A 16,022-nucleotide genomic window follows, 5' to 3' on the forward strand; every position below is an offset into this window, starting at 1 on the left:
GTTAAAAACCTTTTCTAGAATTACTATTAAATGACTCTTAAAGTCCATTTAGTAATGATTTAAACATTTGTAATTAAAAAATAAAAATTTTCAAATGTTAAAGGTAATAAAAATACTTTTTAAAATTACTACTAAACGTATTTTTGGAGTCTGTTTAACAGTAATTTTAAAAAGTTTTTTTATTTTAAAAAACATTTTTGAAAAGAAATTAAGTATTTGAGAAAATTTAGGAAACAATTTTAAAAATCTAAAAAATTACTTATATTTCTAATTTTATATTTACGGTTTCAAGAGAGCCTTAGGCATCGTTTGTAGTAACCAATGACATAAGCAAAGATGGTGGTGATACTACGAAATTTTTGGAATACTGAGAAGTTGAAAAGCTAATATTGATAGAGACCATTTAAGACATAGTGTACAGGCTTTGAAATGATAACACGTGTTCCTATCGTGAGGCAATAAAAAAGTGGTGTATATTTGCCGGCCATTCCTCGCCAGTGCATAGGATAAGAAGTGATGGGGCTACTCGTATAAATTGGTTCTCTCAACTATGAAGTAATTCAGAGGTCGCTCCTTGAAGTCTCTTCCAAAGCGGAAATGAAGCTTAGCTCAGTTGCAATCTCCTTTGTTTTTATTACTCTCTTGATATATGCATGGAGGTTATTGAATTGGGTGTGGTTGAGACCAAAGAAGCTAGAGAGATGCCTCAGGCAGCAAGGTCTGACTGGGAATTCCTACAGCTGCTTGTATGGGGACTTTAAAGAGATGTCGAGAATGATTAACGAAGCAAATTCCAGACCCATCAGCTTCTCTGATGATATTGTGCAGCGAGTTCTACCATTTCACGATCATTCCATCCAGAAATATGGTATGAAAATGAGCTACTCTTTATCATTGCACTAAAATATATTTATTTGTGGAATTTTCCCCAAGGGATTGTTGGTCTTTGGTTTTTTTTTTATTAGTTATTTTTCCTATCCATTTTTTTTCTTCTCTAAGAAGTTATAGCCCAATGGAATTTCAATGGTATTTCAAATTTCTTTTTTCTACGTCGGAGTGTAATTTTTAAGGTTTATTTGATTAAAAAGAATAAAATAATCCCAAGTTTAGAAAAATATCGTTATGATAAAAAAAAAAACTCATTTTCTAAAAATAAAAATAAAAATACTTATTGTTTTTCTTTTCAACCTAAAAAATGACCTTTTTTTTTTAATAAAATCATACCCCAAAAAAATGTGTTTTCATATGGTAAAAAAAAAAAATTACAAAATAGGAACTCAAATTTATAAAATACAAATTTCAAACAACTATCTAAAAATAATTACCATTTTATGAACTTTTTTATCTAATGTGCTACCTTTGATCATCCTTAGTACTATCTTTGATAGGTATAGAGGATTCCTATTTTATAATCATTTTTGCCTGAGTGTGTAAAAACTCATTTGTTCGAATATACTTATTGTTTTTCTTATAAAAATAACAATTTTTTTTTTAAAAAAATGTACAAATAAATTATCAAAATATTAAGAGATGTTTATATAAAAAATGAACTAATTTTTAAGTTGAAATATGAGAGGTGTTAGATTTACAAATTTAGGATTATTTTATCCCTTTTAATTGTGTAATTCAATTTTTTTATAAGCTATATGTAGGTATATATAGATGTCAACTTTGATAAATTGTTTAATCATTGGGAAATGTGAATAGTCTTTAAATTTTTATGCTAATTGTTTCTCATCTTTTCAAATTTTGCATGAACTTCTGACTTTTGATAATTAATCACATCAGTATACTTTTCTTTAGATATTTGAGCTTCTTCAATCAGAGAGCCTTGCATTTGACTCCTTGAGTATTCAGGTCCTTTAGATCCTTTCTGACATTTATCCAACAATGGGCATTAAAAATGCAGGTAAAAATAGTTTTACATGGTTGGGCCCAAAACCAGTGGTAAACATTATGGAGCCTGAGCTGATAAGGGATGTTTTCTTAAAGCACAATGCCTTCCAAAAAGTACCGCCACACCCTCTCGGCAAGCTGCTGGCCACTGGTGTTGTTGCATTGGAAGGTGAACAATGGACTAAACGTAGAAAGATCATAAACCCAGCTTTCCATCTAGAGAAGTTGAAGGTAGTTTTAAACTTTTGAGGCACTATTTTTTTGGTTATGCAGCCAGACCCCAACTTGTTGCCTGGTTTCTCTGCATAGCCCTCTTCTTATAGGAAAGAAAATAAATTTCTGAATGTTCCATAATTTAGTAGACATATTCACAATTTTACTGCCTCTTGTAATCTTTTTTCTTATGCATGATAAATTTTTTCTAAATTTATTATTTGTGTTTGAATTTGTATAGCACATGGTATCGGCATTCCAATTGAGTTGTAGTGATATGGTCAATAAATGGGAGAAGAAGCTCTCCCTGGACGGCTCATGTGAATTGGACGTTTGGCCCTATCTTGAAAATTTGGCGGGAGATGTGATTTCTAGAACTGCATTTGGTAGTAGCTATGAGGAAGGAAGAAGGATATTCCAACTTCAGAGAGAGCAAGCACATCTTGCAATCCAGGTTACTCGGTCAATCTATGTTCCCGGATGGAGGTAGGCATAAAATATTTCAAGGGATTAATCTGAACCTCAGTACTAATACCCAAATGCTATAACTTTCACAGTATCATCAACAACAACAGTAATAATAAAAATAAAAATAAAAAAGAAGAAGAAGGAGGGTTTGATCCAGCATGGGACAAAAGCAAGAATAAAATTAATAACTGTTATAGCATTTAAGAACTGTATGATGTTTCATTTATTTTGTTAATATGGCTCTCGACTAATTTTTGTTTTCCTTTAAGAGCTTTCTTTTTGTACAAATTAAAGAATATAGCTGTGTCTTCAAAACAAAAATCAAGTTCAAGTATCCCCTTTTCTTTTATTGGCAGAACATCTTAGCAAGATGCATGGTGAAATACTACTATAAAATATATGTAGACTCAATGAAGTCATGGATGAAAATGCATTAGTTGTTTCCTGTATTTCATTGATCTTCATTTACTTGGATTACTTCCAAGCAGGTTTTTCCCAACAAAGACAAACAGGAGAATGAGGCAAATTAGCAATGAAGTCAATGCATTGTTGAAGGGTATCATTGAGAAAAGAGAGAAGGCAATGAAAGTTGGCGAAACTGCTAATCATGATTTATTAGGTCTACTAATGGAATCCAACTACAGAGATATGCAAGAAAATGATGAGAGGAAGAATGTTGGAATGAGCATCAAAGATGTCATTGAGGAGTGTAAGCTATTCTACCTTGCTGGCCAAGAGACTACCTCGGTTTTACTTCTGTGGACGATGGTTCTATTAAGCAAGCATTCAAACTGGCAAACTCGCGCAAGGGAAGAGGTTTTACGGGTTTTTGGTAATAAAAAACCAGATGGTGATGGCTTAAATCACCTCAAAATTGTGAGTATCAATCCAAAATATATTCAATTTAGTAACTCTTCTTGAAAATAATATATTACTCTTTTCTTTTTTTTTTCTTTTTTTTTCAATCTTGAGGCAAAATATGTTTTGTTTCTGTATCCTTTTTACTTTAATTGAAAACTATATGCAGATACTTGGTATCCCCAATGGAATTTTTCTTTCCTTATCTACGCGCACAATGCATCAGCACTGGCCAATTGACTTTACTGAAGAAGGGGCGGACTATTCTTTTCTTTGCGTGAATTTTTTATTTGCTTGTTAGGTTGTTTTGAGTGTGGTGAAAACTTTATGCAAATACTTAGTATCAATCATTTACAATACTTTATGATAATCTTGATATTTCCTCTTGCCAAGCGTGTTTTCTTGAAATTGGAACTCTGGGCTATAATAAATTTTCCGGGGGTTCTTAGTTTGTATTCACCAGTTACTGTATGGCCCTATATGTACATGAAAGTATGTCATGCAAAAATTTAAACAATCTCTCTCATTACTATATTCGAAAAGTTCTTTCATGGTTTGATGTATGCTTCTTAGTAATCATTTAGTGTATTTCAGTAATGAATTTTCATGATAAAAATATTTTCTATATTGCAGGTTACTATGATTTTTCATGAGGTCCTTAGGTTATATCCACCAGTGTCCATGCTTCTTCGAACTGTTTTTGCCGACAGCCAAGTGGGAGGATTGTATTTACCAGATGGAGTGCAGATTGCTTTGCCAATCCTCCTACTTCACCACGATCATGAAATTTGGGGAGAGGATGCAAAGGAATTCAACCCGGGGAGATTTTCAGAAGGAGTTTCTAAGGCAGCAAAGACCCAAGTTTCATTTTTTCCATTTGGTTATGGTCCTCGGATATGCGTTGGACAAAATTTTGCAATGATGGAAGCAAAAATGGCTTTGGCAATGATCTTACAACGTTTCTCATTTGAACTTTCCCCATCCTATGCTCATGCACCTATTAGTCTTATAACTATGCAACCCCAGTATGGTGCACACCTGATTTTACATGGACTTTAGCATCAGAGTTCTTGTTATCAGTGAGAGTTAGCAAGACCTTTAAACCTAGATAGTGTTGAATTTAAAATGCCCACACTTCCTTTCACTTGAAATGAGTGCTCTTTAAAGCCATTATATTAATAAAATTCTCTTTTGTATGTTTGTAAGAGATCATATATAAAAATGATCACTTTACAAGGAGATGCATTTTTCTCTATTCTTGTCCCCCCAAAATGAAAAGAAAAGAAGAACTGCTGACAATCTATATTTGGAGAATGGACATACATTGAAATTATTTCTGATGGGTGACCATGCATGTTGTGATATCTACAAGGAAACTACCATTCCAATAATAGGAGAAATATTCTCATTTGTTCTTATCGTTATAGAGTGGTGTCTCATTCACTATAATTGGGTAGTAGACTCTTACGGAATTTTATGGCTAGGTATCTGTAAAGAAGTTCGTACTAAATTGGGTAGCAAGATAATACAATTTTGGAGTTACTACCTCTAAGAAGTTGTCTGCGTACACTTGATTCCAATCCATGTAATGACAAATTATAAACCTCAGGGGCCCGGTCCACCCCCTATTTTTATTGGATCTACAATTTTGCCATTCTCCAAGAGTTTTAGACAACTTCACAATGTTCCACAACCTTAACGAACCTTTTGGATGAGCTTGATGTGGTTGCAGTAGCTTTACATGATTGCTATAATCCCATATTGGAAGCTTAAGAAAGAGGAACCTCTCCTAGTACCTATAAAAAGAGGACCTTGTAATTTATTGTTGATAAGAGATCGTATAGAGAAGTTTCTTATTGTTATTTCACTTGATTTCTTCAAGTGTAGTATTCTTATTTTCTTCTAGTTTCACTTCTGCAGCAAGCCAAACTCACTGGGATGCTCAGAGTTTTTAGGTGCTCAAACACTACATGGATTTTTAGGAGAGATCTTGGTCTACCAAAAGTGGTGGACTTGTTAGAAAGCACTAGCAAAATAAAAATAAAAATAGAAAGAAAGAAAGAAAAGCGAAGAAATCATTGATAATAAAATATTCACAACTGATCTTGACATGTGGATAAATGATTTCATAATCAAGAAGTATTCACAATTGCAAAACCATCCACAAGCTTACATGCATGCCCTTTTAGCTTTGTGCTATATATTTAGAATTTTGGGAGAAGCAAAGAAAGAAAAATGAAGAATATTTTTTAACAATTGAATTTAAAATCATGATGCACTTTCATCTATTTATAGCTAGGCATAACAATAAATTATAACATTTTATATATTTTAACTTTACAAAGTCTACCAATGACTTTACACCTATTCTAACATTACAATTTATTTGTGAATTTATAATGTAACTTCACAATTAATTTGTAACTTTAGAACTTTTGTTTCTAACTTCATAATCGATTATAAATTTACAACTTTTGCAACTTCACAAGTTATTGGTGTCTATCTACTACCTTTTGTAACTTTATAATTCATTGTACATTACAATATTTTAATTTATAAAGTAAATGTCTATGATTAATTAACTTATTTGTATGTTATGAACCCTTTATATTTCAAAGTTAATTGTCTCTTATCAATAAGTTAAGGTGAGGACATATGGTATGGGACCTTTGTGGGATCTTTAATTACATCCTTAGTAAGTTTGTTATGTTTGTTCCAAATAAATTTATTAATTATAATTATATTTAAAACATATTATAATTTCACCCCAAGAATAGGAGATATATAAGTCAACTTCCCACTTATATATATACATATTAATCCTTCCATTAATTAATATTCATAACAAGTTTATTAGGTTGAACCAAGATGACTGTCATTACCCAAATTACAAGTGCATCACCTCTTATAATTGGATCTTTAAGAAAAACAATTTAAAAATTCCTAATAAACAATATACTATATTATAGATATGTACACTTGATAGAATACTTATTCTAAATTGACCAACTGATATTTTAATATATTTTGTAAGTGACACAATATTGAATATTCTCTCATAATATAGTCTATTATTAGACATCAACAACTAACAACATCAAAGCTATATTTACATAACTTGATGACATCCTTAAGCCAAAGGACTTTATGCAACACTAAACAAAACAAGTTTTTGTTGGAATATCTAGATTACTCCATTCCAAGCATCGTCTCATGGAGTGCATACTACTACAATCCTAAGGATACTAGATTTAATGCAATGGAAGCAACAAAAACAAAAATGTTAGATTTAGGTGCTCCAGAAAACAATACTTATGATTTGAACAGTCCTAAATCAACTCTAGTTGGTCAATAGTATGATTTAGATCTTGAAAACATTGCAATTTTTTTTCTAATGGCTCTCTCCTAAACCTTACATGTGAGAATGGTGGAATCCTTTCTATGGAGATGAAGGCTAAGGCTCTATCTTGTTTAAAGGTTGAATAATTGAAGTTATAAGCCTTAAACCCTCAATAGGATTTATATAGTCTTTGTCTATGGGCTTAAGTGGCTTGTGCCCATCTTGGGTTTAGGTCGGTTAATCTAGCCTATTGGTTCCTAATTAATTAATTAGTCATATTGGGATACAATTATGCAACCTTGTGTATTTATCAAAATACCCTTATACACACATATGAACAAAAAACACCCTAATATCCTTCAAATAATTAATGTGCCACCAAGGAATATGAACTTGAGTAGGGACTATAAGGACCTATAGGAAAATAATGGCCTTTTCATAATCTAATTATGAAGTTAACTCAACACTGTCATGCTTCCTTGCACCCTTCTATACACATAAGGTTCATTCTTGTTTTGACCAAAATCAAGGGTCTTAATTTCATGTTCTAAACATTTGTTCCATGAGCAAGAAGCTTGAATTAATCCAAAAATAGACTTATGCAATTTGCATACTAGATGCTCTCTGCCCTTTGCTATGAAAACATCTGGTTGTATCATATAAATGCTCTCATCAAGGTAGTCATTTAAGAATATTGTCTTGACATCCATATGACATATCTCATAATTGAGATAAACTGCAATGTATATGAGTACTTCGATGGATTTGAGTATGGCTACCATAGAAAAAGTTTCCCATAGTCAAAACTAGGTTTCAAACTATAAACCTTTAGCTATAAGCTTAGCCACAAAAGTCTCAATTGTTAGGATAAAGCCTCAAAAGCATGAGAAGATGTCATAAAAAAAGTTTCCATTTCTATCATTGATTGCATTAATTTTTACCCGAGCATTCAAAGCTCGTATGATTACTAGTCAAAAAGTGTTATTTCATAGCTTGTAATTAACTCTTTTAAACACTTTTGAGTAGTAGTTATCACCTTTTAACCCAATTAACATATTAAGGACCCTTGCAATCAATTCTAATCAAATTGTGTTAAGTTTTGGTGTTTTGATAGCCTTTTGATCACCAAAGCAATCCAAGATTGAGGAGAGTTCTTTAGGAATCCATGGCAAAAGATGTCCGGACAGGGTGTCCGGACACACCATTAGAGAGCGGCAGAACATGGGCTGTAGCAAGGCTTGCTCACTTTAGTCAATGTTTTCCATCCGGACAACATATCCGGATAGGATATGCTGTCATCCGGGAGAGGGGTCCCTATACCTTGCACACGCAGACGGTCCCCCTTGCGCAGCATAGCTCAGTCCACCCGGGGAGGAATTCCGTCCGTCGACATTTCACATTCGGAATTCCATGCGCCAACATTTTACATCCGGATATCTCACAGCCGGATGGGAGAGGAGGACGTTTCAACTTCTCCGGTCAGACATATCCAGATCCTCTGATAGCGTTCACCCGGAGAGCATCTGCGGTCGACATTTCAGATTACCCGGATTTTGCACAATGTTGCAGTGTTCTCCTGAAGCTTCCCGATATTTGCCACCGACTAAGATTTTTTCTCTTAAGATATTTTGTGTAAATTTCTATTTTCTCCTTGTAATCAGTCAAAGATATTATTGGGATATTTCTTAGAAAATAACTTCTCTATATATATCTTTGAACCATTGTAAAGAGGAGAGATATTATATATATATATATGAAACCGATGAACAGAGCACTTGCTCTGTTTTTGTTCTTCATATTTTTGTTTTCTTGTTAGTTTTCTTTCTAGCCAATCAAACTCTGAGGATTTTTCCTTAGAGGATGAGAGGCTAGGCTCTTTGTCTCTTGGAGTGAAGAAAGCCGGGTAAGTTTCCTCATGCATAAATTGGAAGTTTTGTTGTTTTAGTTTTTAATGAAGAGAAAGTGTGATCCGTTAATGGTTTTTATCTTTTTAGTTAACTTAAAACGCCTTTAACTCACCTAGGCCAACACTTGATAAGGCAAGTGATCTCCATCCATTGAGATGCACTTGTTTATCTCTTGCGAGCCTTTGGGAGGTGGTTTAGAGGTAGGATTTTCTAGAATTGCCAACACTTGGTAAGCTTTTGGACTCTAAGGAGACATCCATTAGTTATCTCTTGCGAGCTTGAGAAGGGAAGTCCAAAGTTAAAGATCACCTTGAATGGCAAATGCTAGGTGAGAGGCATGAGCCATTGAAAGTTGCATCAGTGAGAGGGATTTAGTGTTTGAACCCATTAAAGGGAAGCATCTGTACCACACCGGTTAGAGAATTAACTATATGTTAATTCTCTAATGCGAGGAAAAGAAACAAGTGACCGGAACTCTCCTTTTTGTATGAGGAACCTGAGCCTAGTGATCTAAACTCCAAGAAACACTTTTCTTTGTAGTTAAAATTAGTTACTATTTTTTGTTAGCTTAAAACCAAACCTTTTTCATTCAAACATCTTTATGTTTTCTTTTAAAGCTGACTTTGAAAGGAAAATGCACCAATTCATCTTTGAAATAATATCAATTGTGGAGTGAAAACCCATCCCAGTGAACGACCCTAGAGCCACTATGCTATGCTAGCTAAGGCTATCCTAGTATGATTCATTCTCAATTGGTGTCTCAGCTGATTCATGTCCAACTAGTGCTCCTTGACTGAGGAAGTGATCAATAAAATTTATAACCTATATCACCATGCATTAGGATAGCTTTAGCTAATATAGCATAGTGACTCTAGGATCGTTCACTGGGAAGGGTTTTCAACTCACAACTGATACCAATTCAAAGCTGAGTTGGTGCTTTTTCATTTCAAGGTTAGCTTTAAAAGAAAACATAAAGATGTTTGAGTGAAAAGGGTTTGGTCTTAAACTAACCAAAAAGAAAGTAATGGAAATTACTTATGAAGAAAAACATTCCTTGGAGGTTTAGGTTCACAGGGGAGGTTCCTTATGCAAAAACAAAGCCCCGGTCATTTGGTTCATTTCCTCGCATTAGAGAATTAACATATAGTCAATTCTCTAACCGGTGCTATACAGATATATCCTTTAAATGGATTTTAGCTCTAATTCCCTCTCATTGATGCAACTTGCAATGGCTCGTGCCTCTCACCTAGCATTTGCCATTCAAGGTGATCTTTAACTTTGGACTTCCCTTCTTAAGCTCGCAAGAGATAACTAATGGATGTCTCCTTGGAGTCCAAAAGCTTACCAAGTGTTGGCAATTCTAGAAAATCCTACCTTCAAGTCACTTCCCAAAAGCTCGCAAGAGATAAACAAGTGCATCTCCATGAACGGAGATCACTTGCTTTACCAAGTGTTGGCTCAAGTGAATTGAAAGTGTTTTAAGCTAACTAAAAACATAGAAATCATTAAAGGATCACACTTTCTCTTCATTAATGATTGAAACCACAAAGCTACTAATTCTTGCACTTGGAACCTTTCCCGGCAACCTTAACTCCAAGGAACTAAAAGTCTAGCCACTCATTCTCTAAGGAAACTTCCTCAGAGCTTGTTTGGCTAGTAAGAAAACTAACGAGAAAACAATTATATGAAGGAAAAACAGAGCAAGTGCTCTGTGAAATATATTTCTTTCTTCCGTCGATTACATAATAGATTGTAAAGAAAATTACAAACTATATATCAGGTTATTCACCCTTTGTTCTTACTTAAAGACTAAGGAATCCTATGATAGGTGGGTTACAAGGAGACTTTGGGGATTTAGAAAACAAATATCTAAAGCAAAATATCTCAAGATGTCGGTCGGAAATATCAAGAAGCTTCAAGAGAACACCGCGGCACTGTATACTGAGAGAAAAACTCTCTTAGTAAGCGCTATCAGAGGATCCGGATAAGTCTGACCGGAGAAGTTGAAACGTCCTCCTTTCTCATCCGGCTGTGAGATATCCGGATGTAAAATGTCGGCGCACGGAATTCCGGATGTGAAATGTCGGAGCACGGATTTCCAGATGTGAAATGTCGGCGCACGAAATTCCTCCCGTGTTGGACTGAGCTATGTTGCGCAAGGGGGACCGTCTGCGTGTGCAAGGTGTAGGGACTCCTTTCCCGGATGACACAGAGTGCGCAAGGCTATCCGGATCAACTCCATCTGGATTCCCCAAGAAGACATGTGGTGCGCTCCCCTATCCGGACTCCCTCAGGGAGAAGCACACGACACTCATGAATATCACACCCAGACGATAGCATATCCTATCCGGATATGTTGTCCGGATGGAAAACATTGACTAAAGTGAGCATGCCTTGCTACAGCCCATGTTCCGCCGCCCTCCGATGGTGTGTCCGAACGCCCTATCTGGACATCTTTGCCATGGATTCCAAAGAACTCTCCTCAATCTCTGATTGCTTTGGTGATCAAAAAGCTATCAAAACACCAAAACTTAACACAATTTGATTAGAATTGATTGCAAGGGTCCTTAATATGTTAATTGGGTTAAAAGGTGATAACTACTACTCAAAAGTGTTTAAAAGAGTTTATTTCAAGCTATCAAATAGCACTTTTTGAGTAGTAATCATAGTACATGGTGTAATAGGTTATAAATTTTGTTGATTGCTCCCATCTGAGGACTGAAATCAAGACACCAGTTGGACACGAATCAAATGGCACCACTGTCAGGGACCATTGAGAGGACACGAATCAGCTGAGACACTAATTGGGAATGAATCAAATGGCGCCATTGCCGGGGATGGTGCCACTTTACAGTGATATCACCTTTCCATAGTACTTGTGATCTTCATCACAAGTGTGGTGACTTTTCTTTTCTTTTTACTAACTCTTTTTATTTGTTTTTGTTTTTTTTCTTTGTTCATATTTTAGTATATCTTTTATTTAGTTTTTGGTTAATATTAATAATTTTCTTTTTTCTTTAGATTTTTTTTTCTTTTATTTTCTTTTGTTTTCTCTATTTTTAATTCACAAATTGCTAGTTGTGCATGTCATATTGAATATGAGATAGCAGAGGAAGCCATGAACTTCATGAGTTATGTGGCTGAAGTTTCAAGAGGATGGGATGAACCAAATGCTCGAGATATGGGGAGAATGACGTCTCAACCTAATGCTAAGGGTGAGATGTATATTTTGAATGACGACATACACATGAAAGCAAAGATTGCAGCTATGGCAAGGAGATTGGAAGAGCTAGAAATGAAGAAGATGCAAAAAGTGCAAGCCATCTCTCAGACACCATTGCAAGCTATGCCTTGTGCCATTTGTCTATCTTATGAGAACTTGGTGGAAGAGTGTCCTACCATTCCAACGGTGAGAGAAATGTTTGGTGATTGCAACACCTATAATTCCAATTGGAGGAATCATCCAAATTTTTCATGGAAGCCAAGAGCACCTCAGTACCAACAGCCGACTCAACCATCTCAACCATCCCAACAAGCTTCAAGTCTTGAACAAGAAATAGTGAATCTCAGCAAGGTTGTGGGAGATTTTATTAAAGAACAAAAATCCATCAACTCTCAACTCAGTCAAAGAATTGACAGTGTAGAGAATAGGATGGATGGGATTCAAAATGATTTATCTCAGAAGATAGATAATCTCCAATATTCAATCTCAAGGTTTGCCAACCTCAACAAAGTGCAAGAAAAAGGAAACTCTCCTTCTCAACCTCATCAAAATTCAAAGGGTATCCATGAAATAGAGGCTAAGGAGAGAGATAAAAAGGTTGATCTGCCCACATCCAAGCTAGAGCATGAGGTAGAGAGTGAAACAGAGAAAGAAAAGAGGGAGGAAATCAAAGGAAAGAGAGAGGGGAAAAGCATAGAGAAAGATGACTATATAGATGAAGAACCACAGAGGATAGTCATCAAGGAAGAAATAAAGAAACACATGCCTCCACCTTTCCCCCAAGCTTTGTATGGGAAAAACATACAAACCAAGTCTCAAGTGAGAGACACAAACTTCATATGGGATCCGGGCAAGCTAAATCAGGATCAAATTTTTTGATGGACTTAGTCTTTCTAAAGACTAGCTAGTCCATACCTTTTTGTTTTACTTATTACTTGTTTTAATTTTGATTTCAATGCTTTAATTCTAATTTGTTTTGATGTAATATAGGTTTTTGGATGATCAAAATCAGAACGGAAATGTTGCATTTTGCTACTGTTGGACACATTTTTGAAGGCCTTCATGGAGCTCAAATTATGCATACTATATCTCTTTTTTAATCTTGGGAAGTCAGGAGTCCATAGCTTCAAACGGTGCTCGATTTGGAGTTGAAACGAAGAAGTTATGGCCGTTTGAAGACGATCGCGCAAAGCACCAACGGGAATTTCGCAGCTGCAAAATGGGCTACAAAATTCCCATTTTGTTGCAGGAAAGCCCTCTCACTGAGATCACACACACAAAGCCTCTTAATCCATTTCTTACCTCCTTAAAACCATCAGAGCCCATAGCTCCAGTTGAGGAGACTACCAAAGCAGAGGCCAAAGTCCTGATCCAACCCACTCAAGAGGCCACCACAGATGCATCAGCTCCACAAGACCTTACCATTACTTGATCATCTCTTTACTTTTTGTCTTTACATATTATATTAATATAAATAATTCCATATTTTGATGTCTTATATTCTGGGATTGGATGTATTACTGATGATACATCATATATAGACATCATTTTTTGTTTAAACTTGGCATTTGTCTATTTCCTCTACTCACTAACTCTTTTGTTTTTTTTGAAACATGTGGTTTCTCCTATACGACTCAGACTCCATGTCACTAAGGAGGTACCACTTCCTCCCTATTTTTCAATCGCTTTTGTCACATTGAGGACAATGTTCAACTTAGTTGGGGGGAGAGTTGAGGAAGGAAGTTTTTGTTATTAATGCTAAGTTATTTTGGTAATTTAGTTGCTTTTTGCTTAATTTTAAAATTTTTTAAGTTTTTATTCTACTCTCCATGGTTATTAAGGAAAAATTTTCAAAATGAAAAGAGAGAAATTGAATTTTTGTCTTTTTCACTTGACTTAGATTTTGTATTATGCTTACTAAAGTTGATAAATTGTTGAAACTTCTATTGAATTCAACCTTAGTTCTTCCACTTTAAACTATTCACACAATGTGCACAATAGGTTCCGATTATAAGATGAAAAACTATTTCCCTCTTGACTTAGGAAAATTTTAGACTTGGTACCTTTGACCTCATTTTAATAGTGTTGGGACACCTTATAAAAGGCCAATGAGCCTGTGAAAAAAAAAAAAGAATAGAGAAAGAAAGAAAAAAATGCTTGCTTGCCTTGAAACCCGAGCAAGGTCCGAGGGGTATATGGTGAAAATCTTTAAAACCTGGTGCCCTAAGCCTTCATTGGTTGGGAGTCACCGACCTCAATGCTCGTTACAAGGGTGGATAGGTGGAGTTTAACATACTGTAGGTGCTTAGGTATTAAAATTCATTCTCAAAAGTCCGGGTTAAAATCCGAGGAGTTAGTGGTTGAAAGATCCTTAAAACTTGATGCCCTAAACCTTAATTGGTTGGGAGTCATCGATGGACCCCCGTTACATGGACAATTTAGAAAAGAATACCTTTAGCCTTGTACTCCTACAAGAAAAAAATTGTGAAATGAGAGGTGCGTTCTTAACCTATTGGAGGTTGATCAGTTTGCTAAGCTTTGAAAAAGAACTAGGTTTGGGGGAGAGATTAGTTCAACATACTTGTAAACTCCCATTTGGGGCTCATTCCTTTGCATCTCTACAGGTTATAATTTTTTGCAAGTGGAGGGCTCTCAAGGAGCCACGTGCCCATTCATGGTTGGTTGCTGTGGAATCAGCTTAGTGGAGTTGATGGACGAATGGGAAAGCAACACGTATGAAAGGATATGCTGGGGATTTTGCAAGCCGTTAGAGGGAGCAGGCCAGCGGTAGGAGAGGGGAGGCGTTTCTGTTGAGGGGCAGCAGGCCAGCTGCAGGTGGTGCGTTTTTCTGGAGGTGGAGTGCTTTTCAGGTGGGGCTTTTCCATTAGAGGGAGGCTGCAGAGATCTTTGAGAGGGAGCTTTTGGTTTGGTTGTTTCGGGGAAGAAAGCTGGTGGGAGAGAGGGGAGGCCTCCATTGACGATTGCGAGAGATATTTTTGGGGCCTCAGGGAAATCTTGACAGGAGGGAGCTTTTTTTTATTTGGTGGTTTTTGAGCTTAGGCTGCCGGAGAGATATTAGAGGGAGAGTGTTTTCCTTCTGCAGAAGGAGGAGTTTTTTTTTTAGAGAGGAGAACGAGAGAGAGAGAACAGGGAGGTTTAAGGTTGGAGCAGAGAGGTGAGTTTTGGAGAGCTTAGAGGAGAGTAGAGAGAAACCCAGAGCAAAAAGGAAATGACATTTTGGTGGTTGTTGTAGTACAAGGATGTTTTTGAGGGTGTTCATTGGGCTTGAGGGGCAAGTTTGAGGGGAAGAGATGAAAGAAGATGCTGGAGGCAAGTCTTGCTGAGGGTTATTTTTGTGAGAGGAAAAAGTTTTGAGGTTAAGGAAGGAGCCATAGTCTGGAGCAGAGATCTTGAGGAAAGTAAATGAGCAGAGGAAGGATATCTTCAGCTGTTTAGAGAGAGTTCATGAAAGCTGTTTGAAGAAAGACACATAGGAATAGCCTTGGAAGAGGGTGATACAGGTATTGTTCTTGTAATATGAGGATTCTTTTGTGTTCATGGCATTTTATTATGTTTACTGGTTATCATGAGATTCTATCTTGACATATGAATGCAAGCAGGTGAAACTCCTACCTATGTTCTCTCAATATTTGTGTTCGCTCACCCTCATCCTGCGTTTGGTTTCTAACTTGTCATCTGGACTCTGTTTTATGAGTTGTCGGTCATTTTGATTTAATTTCTCTTTGCAAACTATTTGAAACCTATTTTTTTTCTTTATCCACCTCTGCGTCGTGAGCTCGTTAATTGAAATATGAAACGCAGCTTTCATGAGCCCCTTTTTGTTCCTGCTCTGTGCTCTGTTTTTGCCACCCTCCTCTGTTCTTGGTATTTGATCATGGGAGGTTGCCCCTTATGTGTGAAGAAGAGAGTATTGGCTTGATAGGTCTGGATTCTCAAGTCGTCCATAGTGGTAGAGGACGTATTCTGGGGATCAGATCCATGACTTTGTTGCGTTTTTGTTGATTGGAGGAGTGACAATTTCCCAAGGGCATGTAACGCATGTGCTGGTGACTATGGCAGATGACAATGATGACATTAACGGACTATGACCACTATT

The 16,022-nt window shown here is 36.0% G+C and overlaps 1 protein-coding gene across 1 annotated transcript; it reads left to right on the top strand.

Annotated features, from left to right (window-relative positions):
* Positions 1 to 527: 527 nt before the first annotated feature.
* On the top strand, positions 528 to 4,671 carry LOC100260702 (cytochrome P450 CYP72A219). The gene is made up of 5 exons (XM_002262657.4): positions 528 to 868; positions 1,910 to 2,127; positions 2,351 to 2,595; positions 3,066 to 3,453; positions 4,069 to 4,671. Exons 1-5 carry the CDS (start codon positions 598 to 600, stop codon positions 4,492 to 4,494), a joined length of 1,548 nt encoding a protein of 515 aa, XP_002262693.1. The 5' UTR covers positions 528 to 597; the 3' UTR covers positions 4,495 to 4,671.
* Positions 4,672 to 16,022: the final 11,351 nt, after the last annotated feature.

Source organism: Vitis vinifera, chromosome 19 (genome assembly GCF_030704535.1).
Source record: "Vitis vinifera cultivar Pinot Noir 40024 chromosome 19, ASM3070453v1".
Lineage (NCBI taxonomy): Eukaryota > Viridiplantae > Streptophyta > Magnoliopsida > Vitales > Vitaceae > Vitis > Vitis vinifera.

What these genes read in the sequence shown, in the direction of transcription:
- LOC100260702 (XM_002262657.4), top strand. Translation starts at nt 598, where the DNA reads ATGAAGCTTAGCTCAGTTGCAATCTCCTTTGTTTTTATTACTCTCTTG. An exon ending in TCATTCCATCCAGAAATATG is followed by an intron (nt 869 to 1,909) that starts GTATGAAAATGA and finishes TTAAAAATGCAG; the next exon opens with GTAAAAATAGTTTTACATGG. An exon ending in ATCTATGTTCCCGGATGGAG is followed by an intron (nt 2,596 to 3,065) that starts GTAGGCATAAAA and finishes ACTTCCAAGCAG; the next exon opens with GTTTTTCCCAACAAAGACAA.